The 15,804-nt window shown below is 42.6% G+C and overlaps 1 protein-coding gene across 1 annotated transcript in view; it reads right to left on the bottom strand.

The window, feature by feature from the left end:
* Window positions 1–15,804, bottom strand: part of LOC131669215 (nitric oxide synthase, salivary gland-like) — an 840,995-nt gene that overhangs the window by 506,994 nt on the left and 318,197 nt on the right. Inside the window, exon 6 of the mRNA XM_058943950.1 lies at window positions 8,677–8,801. Coding sequence (XP_058799933.1) covers window positions 8,677–8,801 — 125 coding nt within the window. The remainder of the gene's footprint in view (window positions 1–8,676; window positions 8,802–15,804) is intronic.

The raw sequence follows: 15,804 nt of genomic DNA, 5'->3' as shown, positions 1-15,804 counted from the left end.
TGAAGTCTCAGCATCGCTTCCATCGGTCCCTCCAAGGTGAGGGTGACTCTTTCCTGGTTCTTCTTAGCGGGCCACATTCTCTGTAAAGCGTTAGGATGATAGAGCGATATAGGGCATAGTAATAAAAAAAAATATAGCGGCAAGCTCAAGCGGGCAGAAGCAGCAGGAAGCATAGACTGTGAGAAGGGTTAAAGGCAGAAGCAAGAGTAGCCGGGAACGGTTTAAAAAAAAAATAAAGCTTAAGCGTCGCGCTTGTTTCTTGCACGTAAGCGTCGGGGCGAAGCCGCGACAGGTGGCGGGGCCGCCTTTTTCGAGCCAAGTGACCGTCCTCGCTTGCGCGGAACAGCCACTATCGGATCTGGCAAGGTCTGGCTCTTATTAAGCTGAATCGAGGTGTTAGCCGTTGGAGAAGGCGAAGGGGCCACCGCTGATTCATGAGCGTTAGACTGCTCAGCGGCCTGGTCACCCAAGAACTTTTCGGTTTCTCTCTCAGAGTCGTCTCCGCCGTCAAGTGTCTCGTCTATAGGAAACTGCTCGTCATCGAAGCAAGGTTTTAAGTCGCATACGGCCACCTTTCCGATATCAACCCCATTTTCCGTTTGGAGTTGATACGAGTTCATGCCGAGGCGAGTCGTTACAACAAAAGGCCCTGCGTATTTAGGACAAAGCTTAGCAGCTATGGCCTTGGCAGCGGAGGAGAGCACGCGATTTCTCGCCCATACTTTATCGCCCACACCATAATCGATGTCGCGATGTTTCTGGTTATAGTACTTCTCCTGCCTGGCTTGAGCAGTCTTAGAGTTTTCGAGCGCGTTTGCTCGAAAATCGTCGAGTTTTCTCATGCGGGAGTGCCAGTCGGCTCGAGCGACAGCCTCGAGCTGTTCGACAGCCGCGCGCTCCTCCGTGCGTCGAGCGTTACTTGGCGGCTCTGGGTGTCGCCCGTAGTTAAGAAAAGCCGGGCTAGAGCGTGTAGCTTCATGGATGGCCGTGTTATAAGCAAACGCGTGCTCGTCAATCAACTCATCCCATCGAGTGTGATTCTCGATGAATGCAGCAATCATGGTCTTGACCGTGCGATTGACCCGCTCCGTCGGGTTTGATTTTGGTGAATACGGAGCGCAGGTCCCATGGACGATTCCATGAGCCTCCAAAAACGAATCAACCATCGTGTTTTTAAAAGGCGTGCCGTTGTCAGACAGGAATCGTTCCGGAATCCCGAAACGTAAGAAAATACGATGGTTAATTTCCTTTTTAATTGTCTTAGCATTGGCCTTACGCACTGGGATGCATTCTATCCACCTAGTGAAAACATCCATGAAAATCAATAGATGTTCATGGCCTTGAGGCGAACGAGGGAAAGGGCCCATCAGATCACCGCAGACAACCTCCCATGGACGGGTAACAATATGTTTGCCCATAAGTCCTGCGGGCGGCTTTTGCTCAACTTTTATTTGCTGGCAAACTTGACAGTTGCGTACGAAATGTGCAACGTCTTTGTAAAGGGCAGGCCTATAATAGCGGAGCACTGCCCTTTGATGAGTCTTATAGCGGCCGAGATGACCGGCCGTAGGCTCATCATGGCATTCCGCGAGAACCTGTTCGCGCTGTTCCCGCGGGAGCACTAACTTCCACGCTTCCTCGTCGTGGCCCAGCAAGTCGTCGACGATAGGGTCCGGCCGGTAAACGAACAAGCGGCTGCCGACAATTTTCCAATAGGGATGAGCCCGCGGCTCGTTGGATACTTGCTTGAACTTGCGCAAATACCACTTATCTTAAGTGGGCTCGTCGGCATTGAGGGAGGCAAGGGAAGTTTCGACGTCCTCGTCGGTGTCTCGTACATGCGAGACAGAGCATCAGGTACGACATTGTCCTTGCCCTTTCGGTGCACGATGTCAAAGTCGTAGGCCTGCCGGCGCAACGACCATCGGCCTAGCTTGCCGTTTGGGCTTCTCAAATTTTGCAGCCAGACGAGGCTATGGTGATCGGTCACGACGGTGAAGTGGTAGCCAATATATGGTCGAAATTTTTCTATCGCCCAGATAACTGCGAGGCATTCACGTTCCGTCACCGATAGCCTTCGTTCAGTGGCTGTGAGGACACGACTAGCAAAACAAAGAGGACGTTCTCCTCCGCCAATTTTCTGGAGAAGAACACTGCCTAGGCCGGTATCACTGGCGTCGCATTCCACGATGAATGGCGCGTTGAAATCAGGCCTGGCCAGAACGGGTGCCGACGCAAGTAAGGCTTTTACTTGTTCGAAAGCCGCCTAATGCTCGTAAGTCCACACATAGGTAGAATCTTTTCGGGTAAGTGAAGTAAGAGGCTCGGCTACGGTCGCAAAATCTCCTAGGAATTTACGATACCAAGAGGCCATGCCGAGAAAACGACGTAATTGTCGCAAATTCCTCGGCGCAGGGTAGTCTAAAATGGGCTGTACCCTTTCAGGATCAGGGCGACAGCCGTCACGATTAACTAGCACGCCGAGATAGCGAATCTCGGACATGCAAATCTTTGACTTCTTACGATTTATCGTAAGGCCTGCCTCGTCGAGTCTTTTTAAAATCAACGTGAGCCACTTCACATGGTCGGCAAATGTCTCGGTGGCGATGATCAGGTCGTCTAAATATGCAAAAGCGAAAGGTTCCATTTCTGGCGTGGTAATTTTATCTGCCAGCATTTGAAAAGTGGCAGGGCCTCCAGCCAAGCCATATGGCATTCGCACGAATTCAAACAGGCCCATACCAGGAACCGTGAAGGCCGTAATCGGTACCGACCTCTCCGTGATTGCCAAAAGGCTCCAGAGCAGTCTAGAGCGCTGATGTACTTTGCGTGTTGGATTTTACGCAAAATAACATCCATAAAGGGCAAAGGGTAGGCCAAAATTTTCGACACTGCATTGACTTTTCTGTAGTCAACGCAGAATCGATACGAGCCATCGGGCTTTAGAGTCATAACGACTGGACTTGACCACTCGTTCGTGGATCTCTGGATGATTCCCATCTTTAACATTTTGTGCACTTGAGCGTTCATCTCGTCCTCTATTTTCTTAGATACTGGGTAGTACTTTTGCTTTATAGGGCGCGTGCTGGTGAGGTCTATTTCATGCGCGATCCATCCTGTGCAGCCTAACTGTTCACCGGAGGGCTCCGGGAGCAGCTTGTGCATGACTTTTTCTATCTCTGCTCTCTGCTCGTCCGTGAGATCTTCGATCCCCAGCGAGGCTAAGGCCGTTGCCTCCTTAGATTTCTCCGGCGAGAGAACTGCGGGCACGCCTTCTTCGCAGCCAACAAATATTAGCTTATTTGTTTTTGGACACAAATAAGCCGAAAAGGCGCGTTTGAAGTCGGCACCATGGGTGCACTCCGCGTCAACTTCTTTTAAAATGAGAGCATCGATAATATGAGTCACCCCTCCGATCGTGAAGGGTAACTTTACGCTGCCAACAATGGGCACGTAATGACTATCTACCGCTCTTGCCCCAGGGCCCACGTACCGATGTACACGCCTATTTAAGGCTGCAGCCATCGAGATGGCACTCGGGCCGAGGACAGTACGGGAAGCTCCGGTATCCCAGAGACCTCTAAACTTATAGTCGCCAACATTTACTGTCAGCCACCACCTAGGTGACTTATCGATCAGGGCGCTTGAGACAGTAACTCCATCGCCGGCTGGCTGCACGACGGAAGGGCTAACCGGGGCCAGCATTGGGTCGCCCACCGTGTTGCACAGCGCCTGCGCTACTCCTGTCACGCCACTGACTTCAAAGTTCCGGGTGATAGGGGGAGCCGTCTGGACCTCGCTTACTGGCTCCCGCTGGCGTTTTTTGGTTCTTCTTGATTCTTCTGCGTGGGCGAGTATTCGGGACAGGTAAACTTAGTGTAGCCTGGCCAACTGCACTCCCAGCAGAAAACTTTGTCGGCATCAGGACCAGATTCCTTATTTTTGTTTTTATCTGATTTGGGGGCGACCTTCAGAGCACGACTGCCCGATGGCCTTCCCCCACCTCTCCAGCCAGCTCGGCCGCGGCCACGGTAATTGCCTCGAGGAGTGTTACCATTGGAGCCGTTCCGTGATTTCTCTGTCGCTGCCTCCAATTTTTCACCGGAGTTCTTGCCATTTACCGGGGGGGTCGGGGGCCTGTTGAGGCCAAACTCCTTGGCTTTCTTCTCAAAAAATTTTGACATTAGCTTCTCCAGCTCGGCTTCGTGAGCTGGGGAAGCCTTGTCTTTCAAAGACGACAGGTTCACTGGCCTGGCCTTAGCAGATTTGGTCCGTGGCTTATAAGCCACTTCGGGCCACATACTTTGGTCTGCCGCAGGCGGTGGCTTCCACTGTCCCTGTTCATCGTTTTCGGCCTCTTGGGCCCTGGTCAGTAGCAGCTGCACGTCAGTGAGATTGTCCCTGAAGTATTTTAACTTCTTCTTAAGTGGAGGGAGCATATTGTCAATGATGAGGTTGATTTGATCCCGAATGTCCCAAGGCGGATCCATCCTTCTTAGTATGGTGAGTAGCGAGACTGCGTATTCCAGTACTAGTTAATCGGCGCCTTGGGTGCGCAAGTGAGCCTCGACCGTCATAGTCCTTTTATTTCTTTTGGACTTGCTGTAGCAATGAGAGCCGCTCCCTTGAAATCGGCGAACGTGGACCAGGCAAGCCTCATGGCACGATACCAAAAGAGAGCTGACTTCTCGAATAAGGGGTCATAGAATCGAGTAACTCCTCGTCCGCTACTTTATCTAATCGTTTGTTGTCCTCAATCCTCTCTAGGAACTCCTCAATACTAAGGTCTTCGCCTCCGGAAAATTTGATTTTCCATTCTCTGACTGTTTTTCCTAGATGTTTGCTAGGAAGAAAGCGAGACGAAGAGTTAAATGTCGTGGCCTCTGTGCCATTAGCAGGCGCGCCTCTTGGCCCTTGCTGTGTCGGCGGCACTGGTGTAGCGCTGGGCAAGTCCCCCCTCCCCTAGCACGAGCTTACGGGAGTGAGCGAGCTTGCGTAAGAGGGCCCAGGGACGCTAGAAGGGGCCGACGAAAAGTTTGGCGACGGCTGTGATGCAGTCGCCGATGAAGGTTTAGTCGTCGAATGAAAGATCGGCGCTTGAGGATCGAGAGACAACGGCATGTTATATTTCTCCGAGCCGTTGAGCTGGTTTGATACATCGTAATAGTTTAATTCGAATGTATCCGCGAATTGAACATTTTTATTTTGGTAGGCATCTAATCTAGCTTGCTCTGCAGCTTGTTGTCGGGTTGTGGCCACTACTTGTTTTAACTGCTCTTGCAGCTCTTTATTGAGTGCGGCTTCACTCTCTTTTTCTTTTTGTAGCCTGGCTAGGTTAGCTTGTAACCCAGCAGCTAGGTTTTTGTAGTAAGTGGTCAATGCCTTTAAATTCTCTCTTTCGATATCCTGAGCTTCTATATGCCTCTGGGCCTCAGCCTCTTTCCGCCAAGTTCTGTTTAACTCGCGCGCGATGGCCGGGGAGGCATATTCTACTGTACCGTTTGGCAAGCCTATTCGTACTGTCTTGCTGTGTTCGGTTGTTGCTGTCGTCGTTGCATGCGTGTAAGTCGACACGTATGTCGAAGCCGGCGCGCCTGTCATAAAGATCACTTTTTGCGCGCCGTGTGATGTTGCGATTGCCGGGTCGGCTGAAGCATTGTGCTCGTACAAGCCGACAGTCTGTGTTATCATTGATTCTTGTTGCTGGATCATATCTGTTACGTTGCGCGTCGCATCCGCGCCTAACGTAAGTGACATATCGTTTTGTGTGCCTGTCGGCGAACTCGTCCGGATATTCTCTCGAGCGCTATTGCCCGTCTCGAATTTTGAATTTTCAAAATGCTCGAGAAGTTCATTCGCCTCTATGGCCGCGCGCAAGTCCGCGCAAACTTCTTTTGGCAGGGCCTCTGACTCGAAGAATATACGGATGAGGTCTTCGCGTCTTTCGTATGCCATATTTTCATCCTGGTTTTCGATTGCTACAAAATCTTCTGCGGTATCATCGCCGTTCAATCTACGATATAAGCGGTTCGCGCGTTCGAATAGTGTACCGTTTGTGTGTAGTTCCAGCTGAGTTAGTATACAATCCTCGTCCGTGCTAGAAAGGTCTTTTATCCACTTGCAAATTTTTTCGTCAATTTGTTCTTAAAATATTGTTAATTCGCTCAGCGACCAATTGGAGGCCATTATTATAAAATAGAGCTGTGCTATATGCAACAAATAAACAAAACAGAAGAAAAAAAAAGGAACGAAAAAGGCAATGCCAACATGGCGTGTATTTAATAAGTCAACTAGACTACACGGTACAGTTAGTGTAACAAGAAAAAAACTAACGCGTAGGAAATTTTATACTTGAATACACTCGTAACAACAACAGTGGAGAACGAAGGAGAGGAAAAAAAAAGAAAATGACAACAAGTTGCTTTTAGAAAGACAAAAAAAAGTCTAACTGTTGTACAAGCTGAGCGCTGCGACTTACAAACTATATCTGTTATGTGTGTATACGCATGTATATATATACACACATAACCATGCGCACGTTACGTGAATTGACTGGCCGGCGAACGAAATTCGGTATAGTCGATTATCGTACTCTACTCGTAATTCGGCCAAGCCTTGAGGACGTACGACTGAAATTTTCTGTATATAAAATTTTGTTTCTAAATGTCTCAAGGCCAAGTTCGGAGCTTATGAGTGTCGCGCGGCGTATATGCTTCGCTTCGTATTTACTACTTTGCGCGGCCTGACTCTCGCGCGTAAACAAAGGGGGAAGGCGCGCACGTTGTTGTTGTCCGCGCCGAGTTTCGAATTCCATAGGCACTGGAATTCTCGAAAAATGTCCGCGCTCACAAAGATTTTCTCTCGTCGCATTATCTGCCACACAAAGAAAAGTTGCCAAATCAGAGGTTGGGCGCCAATATAACGGGGTTTTGGCTAACCCGCCGTTATAATCGAAAGGATAGATTAATTCACCCGTCGGCTTAATAAGTTACTAATGCCACGGGGCTAGTACGCTGGTGCATGTGTGGCCAAGCCTTTCAACCAGCCGCAATATCAAGCAGCCTCGTGGCCCGCGTAGAGCGTAGCAGGTAGCGGTGGCTGGAAAGCGCGAAAAGTAGTGACGAGCGCAGAGAATTTGCCAAGGATTGGGAGTGAAAGTCAGGCGCAAAGTCAAAGAAACGCAGAGAATACGAAGGATAAAGATAGTTTATATAAATTATTAAGGAGAATGCGTACAGTAGTAAATCGGTAAAGATAGAGAGAGAAGCGAGCAGGCAAGCGAGAGAGAGTTAATCGAGTCGGTACTTACAATGAGGCGACAATGGCCAGGCCCTCCGCACATTAAACACTCGCTCGCTGAACATCCTTCCCGGACATCGGTTGCAGTGGTGCCGGTTGCAGTGGGCTACCTAGCACTATGTCCACGCACGCACCGTCGTGTCAAAGTGCCGCACCACTGCACGCACCCGCGAACAAGCTAAGGCAATGCCAGGTCGAAAGTCCGAATCCGCAAAAAGGCAAATCCTTTAGCACGCGCTCAAACACGTGTCGCCCGTGTTACGTCCGCCAGTCAATTACCGCGGGAGGCGTCCCCACTCTTTCATCGCGCTTTTCGGCAGCGCGACCACACTCATACACGCATACACGCGGACGCGACTCTCCCTGCTTATAGGCTCGTTAGTAGACATGCCGGGCTCTCTCTCTTACCTTCGACGTTGTCGGCTGCCGCAGGCTGCTGTATAATATAATGTGAATTCAAATATAATATAAGTATATGAATTGTGTACATGCATGCGTGGGAAGAGAGAGACATAACGAATGAATTAAATTCGTTATAATATGTATATCATGAAGAAATTAATGAAATCAAAAATATATTGAAATAGATCATTTACACTAATTAATGATTGTGAAATTGTGAAATGATGAAAATACATGGCTTACAAAAGTAACATCATGGGCCACCCTCGTGTGTTTAAAAGACATGATCGCATGTATTATCACGTTTACGTTTATATATTAATTATTAATATAAGTATATAATAATATATAATAAGAAACACTTACCAAAACAGCAGAGTGTGGTTGTATATACCTTTGATTGATATTATTATCTATAGGAATAGCACTATTATGATTAAACAAAAAAATGTGTAGGAATAGCAATATTAAGATTAAACAAAAAAATGTGCTTGGAAACAACGGCAACTATCAGCACTACAGCACTAGACTCAGCACTCAGCCAGACTGGCGTGAACGACTGTACAGTGTCTGTCCGCAGACACCAATTTTCGACAGACATGCGCAATAGCGTATGTGGACTGTTGACGACTGTGGAGTGTGGAAAGATGAAAAGGAAAAAAAGTTTGGACCATCGCACACATAATGAATAATGAAATAATAATTTTTAATAAACAATCGAGCAAATAATATATTTTAATATATAAGTTAGGATTAGGATGACAAATTTTTGCAACTCTTTATTATAATTCTGTAGTTATTTCCGTAAAAAAAAATTATTTTCACCTACATGACACGAAAGCTGTTGTGTATAAGGTCGCGCGAGCTGCGCCTTCGGCATTCATGCCACAGGTCGCTGCCGCGACCTTTGATTTATTTCGTTATTAATTTATAATATTTTTAAATTTCTAAAATTATAAGTCTTTAATATTTTACCTTTCAGAGAATTTTTTTCAGCTTTCCGATGATTCCAAAAAGCTCGAAACGGTGCTATTCCTGTTCCAGGACCAACCAGTATGATCGGTAAAGATTTGTCTTCTGGCATATGGAAGTTGGGTGCACTGTAATATACACGTGTATGTATATATACATATGATTGAAAAAGTGATGGTTATGCATTGGTTTGTGTGCTATTCAGATATATTCATCAAATTAACTTTATGTATACTTGTATATTACTTTTAAAACCAATAACTTCGTAGACACAACTGTTAAATAATATTTATGTGTATAGTTGCTGGTTGAAAGACGACGCATGCATTGGCGACCTTCTCTCTAACTATACGAGCAGGTGTCCTGCGCGGTACTTCTATTCGCAAAATGAAGAGTTTTCACCTTATTAAAATACTTCCCTCTAAGGATCGATAAAGTGTTTTTTGTGTCATATTTTACATGCAAGAAAAATATTTCTCCGTAGTATTCTCACAAAACCTAACCACTGGAGGTCCCCAGAATACATTTATAGATACAAAATTCGACTTTTTCCTAAATATATTTTTCTCCGTACCTGTACATGTTTGATTCAAGACCAATAATATGGGACTATCACTCTTACATAGACTTTAAAGTCAAACATATGAGGGGTGTTAGAAAAGTAAGGTGACTTTTTGCTGAGACATGACTGTGGTGTTAGTTTTGGTAAAAAAATCTCTCAAAAACAACGATGAGTAAGCAGGTGCATTATCGTAATGTAAAATTCACGAAATGTTTTTCCAAAGTTCCGGACGTATCTTGCGTATTGCTTCTCGCAAACGACGCATAACTTTAAGGTAATACTTCTTTTGACCGTACGACCTTATTGTAAGAATTCCTAATGAACTACGTTACGGTATTCAAAGAAGACCGTGAGCAAAACTTTGACATTTGATCGAACTTGGCGTGCCTTTTTGGGTGTTGGCTCTTGTAGGGTCTTCCATTGAAACAATTGAACTTTAGTTTCGACATCATAATCATATACCAACAATCATCAGTTATAACCCTTTTGAAAATATCAAAACTTCATTCGCTTCATTCAACATCTCTTGAGCAATGGTCATGCGACGGTTCTTTTGATCAAAATTAAGCAATTTTGGAACAAATTTCGCAGACACACGTGTCATGCCTAAAATATCGAAAGAATATCATGGCATGAGCCAACTAATATGCCAACATCTTCTGGAACTTCTGTAATAGTGATTCGACGATTTTTCAACACAATTTCTTTCACTGCTTTAATGTTTTCATTTATTGTTGATGTGCTGGGACCTCCAGGGCGTCTTCAACATTCTCCCGATCTTCTTGGAATAGCTGATACACATTTTTCTTACTCAGAGTAGACACACCGTATGCAATTATAAATATTTCAAGAGCTTTAGCACTGGATTCCATTTTTCACACAAAATTTTATGCAAACTCTATGCTCCTTTTTTTTCAATAGAAGAAAATCGTCGAGCACACCAAACACTTCTAATCTCTGACGCCTCTGCCTTAAAAATAACACGTGGTATATAGGGGCAATTCTTGGCTATTTCAAACAGTTTAAAACTTCAAATCACCAATTTTGTTCAAAGTTGGTAGACTTGTTATCTATACAGAGGTCAACATCTGTGCAGAGTTTTAGATCAAAATATTGATAAGGGGCCGACTTATCAACCGTTGAAAAAATATTGGACTTTTTTTTATTAATTCGGTTTCTCGGAGACTAATAAAGTTATGGACATGATTCTTTTTTTAAAAGACGCGGAAAGAGTTTCACTTTTAAAATGTAAATAATAAAATACCAAATCATTTATTTATGCCATTGTTATAAACAATTTTTTCAAAAAATCGACGATATCTCAAAAAACGATATTTTTTTTTTTTTATTTTTGTACCATCATGTTCCTTGTCATTTTTGACATAAGAAACCGTTGAGAAAATCGAGTGCCCGCTATTAGGATTAAGATAGCACTAAAATGAAACGAACCGCGCGCTAGCCGCTCGGCCGCTCGGCCGACTGCTACTCGTGCGGTTCCAACGTTGCTTGCTGCAATTGCCTTCTTTAAAGAATAAATAATTTCATATTCTAACAGTCTATATGTATTTATTTAAATAATATATAAATGTATTAATTAAGTAAATGAACTATTTTTTTATACAATCTGATATAATATTGAAATTAAACATTTGCTCTCTGCATTTGAGCGGGCTTGAGACCGACGCATATTTAGGATGCGGCCGCATTAAAAATGTTTTTTTTATCGGACCTACACCATAATACTCTTAATAAGTTATTTACAAGTAATTTTACAAAAAAACCCTTTAAATTATGCGTCTTATTTCAAATTCAGAAGATTATGAAGTTTTATTTTACTTTAATTTCCGTTGTATTGTCATCACTAACTGGAATGAATGCATGCAGTGATTGTGTTCCTTGTATAGTAATTTTACTATACAAGTTTTATTTTAATTGACTATACATGCTACTTTCAAAAATTTCATATTCTCCTTGACTATAGTAAATAAACGTTATTTTAGGCATAGCTTGCTTCACCCATTTGTAAAATTCTGCAGAATTACTTATAATTTTACCGAGCAAGCTTTCTCGTCGAGCTAATCTTTTTATAACTCCACCAATTCCATCACACGGACTTTTACCATGACAACTTGCCAAAAAATGCCACTCTGCTCTAATAGAATAAATTCTGTAATGTCGAACTAAGTTTAGAAAATTCATTCTATTTTTATATTGGCTTCCGGCACCATCACTAACATAAATAATTTTTTTACAGTATTTTGAAATGTATTTTTGATACAACTTATTTTTGTATACAACGGAAATTAAAGTAAAAAAAAACTTCATACTCTTCTGAATTTGAAATAAGACGCATAATTTAAAGGGTTTTTTTTTGTAAAATTACTTGTAAATAACTTATTAAGAGTATTATGGTGTAGGTCCGATAAAAAAAAACATTTTTAATGCGGCCGCATCCTAAATATGCGTCGGTCTCAAGCCCGCTCAAATGCAGAGAGCAAATGTTTAATTTCAATATTATATCAGATTGTATAAAAAAATCGTTCATTTACTTAATTAATACATTTATATATTATTTAAATAAATACATATAGACTGTGTAACAGGCTGCCGTTTTACCTTGAACCTATCAAACGTGTCTATTAGTTCGGTCAAACGACGCCTTGTTAGCTACGTGCCGTAAGCACGTTAACTCACCCTGTTCGGGAGTGCGCCTGCGCAGAGTTACCTCACCAATCGGAGTTGGGCTCTCAAACTCTCCGCTTGGAGGCGCTGTCGCGCTTGATTAGCAGCGCTCCGTCGGCCGCTGCTGATAACTCGGTTGGCAAGTCGCTTCTCACGATACCTACGTGATCCGTGCTATTTAACCGGCGCGTTCGAATTGAACGTAAACAATAACACGGCTCGGACAAAGGAAAGTCAAAACAATACCTTAGTAAGAATAACCACTGACCACTTTATTGAATTTAATCCAATACACGGGAGGGATTTGCCGAGAGACTGACGCACGCTGATTCACCCGACAATATAATCGTGGAAAGAGAGAGAGAAAAAGTCGCGATCGCCGCGAACTAACCGCTCGTACGCTCTTGACAATATCGCCGCACTCGCTGTGCGGGATCGCACGCTAACAACAATTAACAATATGGTGCACCTACCGCGGAGTTGTTGGGGATACGGTGGCCAACCGTACCCGATTCGCTCGTTGCTGTTGACGCCTCTGCGCCTATTTCTCCGCTGCCGTAGATGGGTGACTCACTGCTGCTGATGCTGCTGCGGTCACTCTATTCGCTGCGGGAGGTGTTGCTGAGGCTGTTGAGCGTACTCTCGTAGCTGCCGAGGTCGCGCACGTTGAACAATGCGCGCACTCGGCACCCCACTCGTAACTGTTCCGGCAGGTATCGGAGCCACGCACGTTACACAGTGCGTGGATTTGTCTCGCCGCGCCAATTATTACCTCCGGCTAATAATGCACACGTTGTGCAATATGCTCTTCCGCCTCCGCACTCACTAGCAATATACTCGCCTCTCTGGATCTCTCTCGAAAAGGGTAAACACTATCATCGCTCAATGCTCACACGCTATGATGCTACCGGACTGAAGGTCACAGTCATACTGGCTAGCAAACCTTCCCCTCCCGGTCATTGCCCCTACGCGCCCTCTCTCTCTCTCAAACCGATCGCGGCTGCTACGCTCAGCCGCTTCGTAACCTACGCGAGTCAAAACGATTTTCGGCAATCGTTGCAACTGTTAGAATATGAAATTATTTATTCTTTAAAGAAGGCAATTGCAGCAAGCAACGTTGGAACCGCACGAGTAGCAGACGGCCGAGCGGCAGAGCGGCCGAGCGGCTAGCTCGCGGTTCGTTTCATTTTAGTGCTCTCTTAATCCTAATAGCGGGCACTCGATTTTCTCAACGGTTTCTTATGTCAAAAATGACAAGGAACACGATGGTACAAAAATTAAAAAAAAAAAAAATATCGTTTTTTGAGATATCGTCGATTTTTTGAAAAAATTGTTTATAACAATGGCATAAATAAATGATTTGGTATTTTATTATTTACATTTTAAAAGTGAAACTCTTTCCGCGTCTTTTAAAAGAAGAATCATGTCCATATCTTTATTAGTCTCCGAGAAACCGAATTAATAAAAAAAAGTAAAATATTTTTTCAACAGTTGATAAGTCGGCCCCTTATCAATATTTTGATCTCTGCACAGATGTTGACCTCTGTATAGATAACAAGTCTACCAACTTTGAACAAAATTGATGATTTGAAGTTTTAAACTGTTTGAAATAGCCAAGAATTGCCCATAGTCAAAATTCAAAACTTGAATGTACGTAAGCCAGCAAAAATTGAAAAAACATTTTACTTTTTGAACATCTCTCGTACTTATCTGTGTTTTTATAAAGTATGGTACTGATTTAGTATATCTTTAAAATATTCCTAAAATACTCAAATTGTAATTATGTAGTTGTTTTGAGGGGCTACGTTAAAATTCATTTTTAAATCAGTTTTTTTATAACCATTCACAAGTATTCTAAAACTTAAATATTGTAGTGTGTTCTCGAAAAAAAATCAGAAAAGCTGAATTTTTTCGATTTTTTTTTGACAATTTAGTTAATAAATTTTTGTAGACGAAACCTTTAATAAAACTGATTATGCTATTCAATTTTATAGAGAACATTACACAGAAAATATGCATATGAGCTTATGGAAAAGTAGGAAGCCATCGTCGAAAAATTAAAATAATAAAAAAGTTCTGATGATTTGGTGAATTTTCGTGAAAATACTCTTTTATTGAAAAAGTTAACGATTAAAGTAATTAACAGCACTGTACAAGCTTGAACTAACAAGTCTGCTCTTCGATAGTCGTGAAATTTCCTGAGTCGCCTGAAAGTGGAGCACTGTAGTTAACGAACGAAGGCTCAGGTGTTCTGCATTTCTTGGAGTCCTCTCTACATGATTGCCCAATTGCTTCTGAGTGAACATGAGATAGCCTACTTTAGCAATGATACCGATCAATCTTTCACGTTCTGAGATCGTGTCGGAACTGCTTTTCTTGCCTGGTCAGGGCCACATCCCGTGTTTTGCTCACTTGTATAAGTTGAGTAATCGATTCCGAGGGCCACTTGACCGGTTGCTACAGTTTTTACAGGTACTAAGTAATCCAGGAGGCAGAAGGAACCATCCGAGAGAACATCCAATGATTCTCTTTGGGAAGAGGTCTAGGTGCTGACGTCCTCCAACATGTCCACCTCCTCAATCATAAGCATGAAGAGAGTTTCGTCGCAAAAATTTTTTTGGTCATCTTAGTTTCATTTATTATTCTTTATTTTTAAACTTCTGTTAATTGAACTTAAAAGTAACATTTCGAAACGACTCAGACTCCAATAAATGTTTTGCTTAAGGAAATTTCGAAGCTCCTAAGCGATTGAAAGATTCATTCACATGTATCAACGCTCCTGGTGCTATCTTCTCAACACTATTCGTATAATGATTTATAAATTCATCGACAGATATTCAAAGATAACTATTTTTGAGTACTTTTTCACTAGGAAGTTTTTAGTATTCATAATTTTCTTTTTATTCGTGAATACATACTAAAAAGTGGTCAGCGAATGCATTAGAATCAATTATCATTATTTCACCTTTAAAAAGATCGATTTCATCTTTGCTGCAATAACGCCACTCAAATTATATTTAAACTAATCAATTAAATTGTTTAAAACAGAGAGCGTGTGAAGGGTGTTTTAAAAAGTTTTCACTGAGTGATTTTTGTTTGCCCATATTTCGATATTTTGTGTCGTTCTGCAATTGTGCTCAAATCATTAATTTGGCACACAAAAAAGTGGTATGTATCAAAAACGATACACATATACGAGGGTCGTTCAATAAGTCCCTGACTTCTCGGAAGATGAAGGTGTAATCGTACCGTATTTTACACTGTAAGATATTCCTATCTAGTATAAGCGAATGTATAAATTTTCAAGTCAGTACATTAGTTTGGAAATTTTTACAGTCGTTTAAATTAAGTTTTATTATTTTTCAAACAAAATCATGTGAAAAAATGAGTTTCGTGTGCTTACTAAATATTATTTCTTACGGATAAAATTAAAGAACTGTCGTTACTTGATAGCCTATACTTGAATTAATATAGGGAATTATTTTGGACGGCTTCGACACTTCATGTAAGTACTGCACGACTGATTAATAACCAGTTTGGTTCACTCATTTAATTATTGAATTCACTAAGCTCGTGAAAGTGAAACGTGACAGCAAGTTATTCATTTATTTCTGATTCTCGCTCATTTAATATTTAATTTAATAGTACAATACGGAGTATGGTGTCGCGTAGCCGTGAATAGTGAAATTGCCTGATTTATTAAATGAAATTCAAATGATTTATAAAGAGAACCTATACACTCAGACAGACACATGCACAAGACATAATTTTAATTTTGTAAATTATAATATATTATATTATAATATATTAAATTATAATATATTATAACACGTTACACCTACACGTTCTTTGTTACGAGGGGGAGTCAATAATTCTTTACAAAGTCC

Source organism: Phymastichus coffea, unplaced genomic scaffold (assembly GCF_024137745.1).
Source record: "Phymastichus coffea isolate CEN01 unplaced genomic scaffold, Cenicafe_Pcof_1.1 PCOF00089, whole genome shotgun sequence".
Classification (NCBI taxonomy): Eukaryota; Metazoa; Arthropoda; class Insecta; order Hymenoptera; family Eulophidae; genus Phymastichus; species Phymastichus coffea.
The sequence above is the reverse complement of the archived record's forward strand: the minus strand, read 5'-3'. Positions and strand labels throughout refer to the sequence as shown.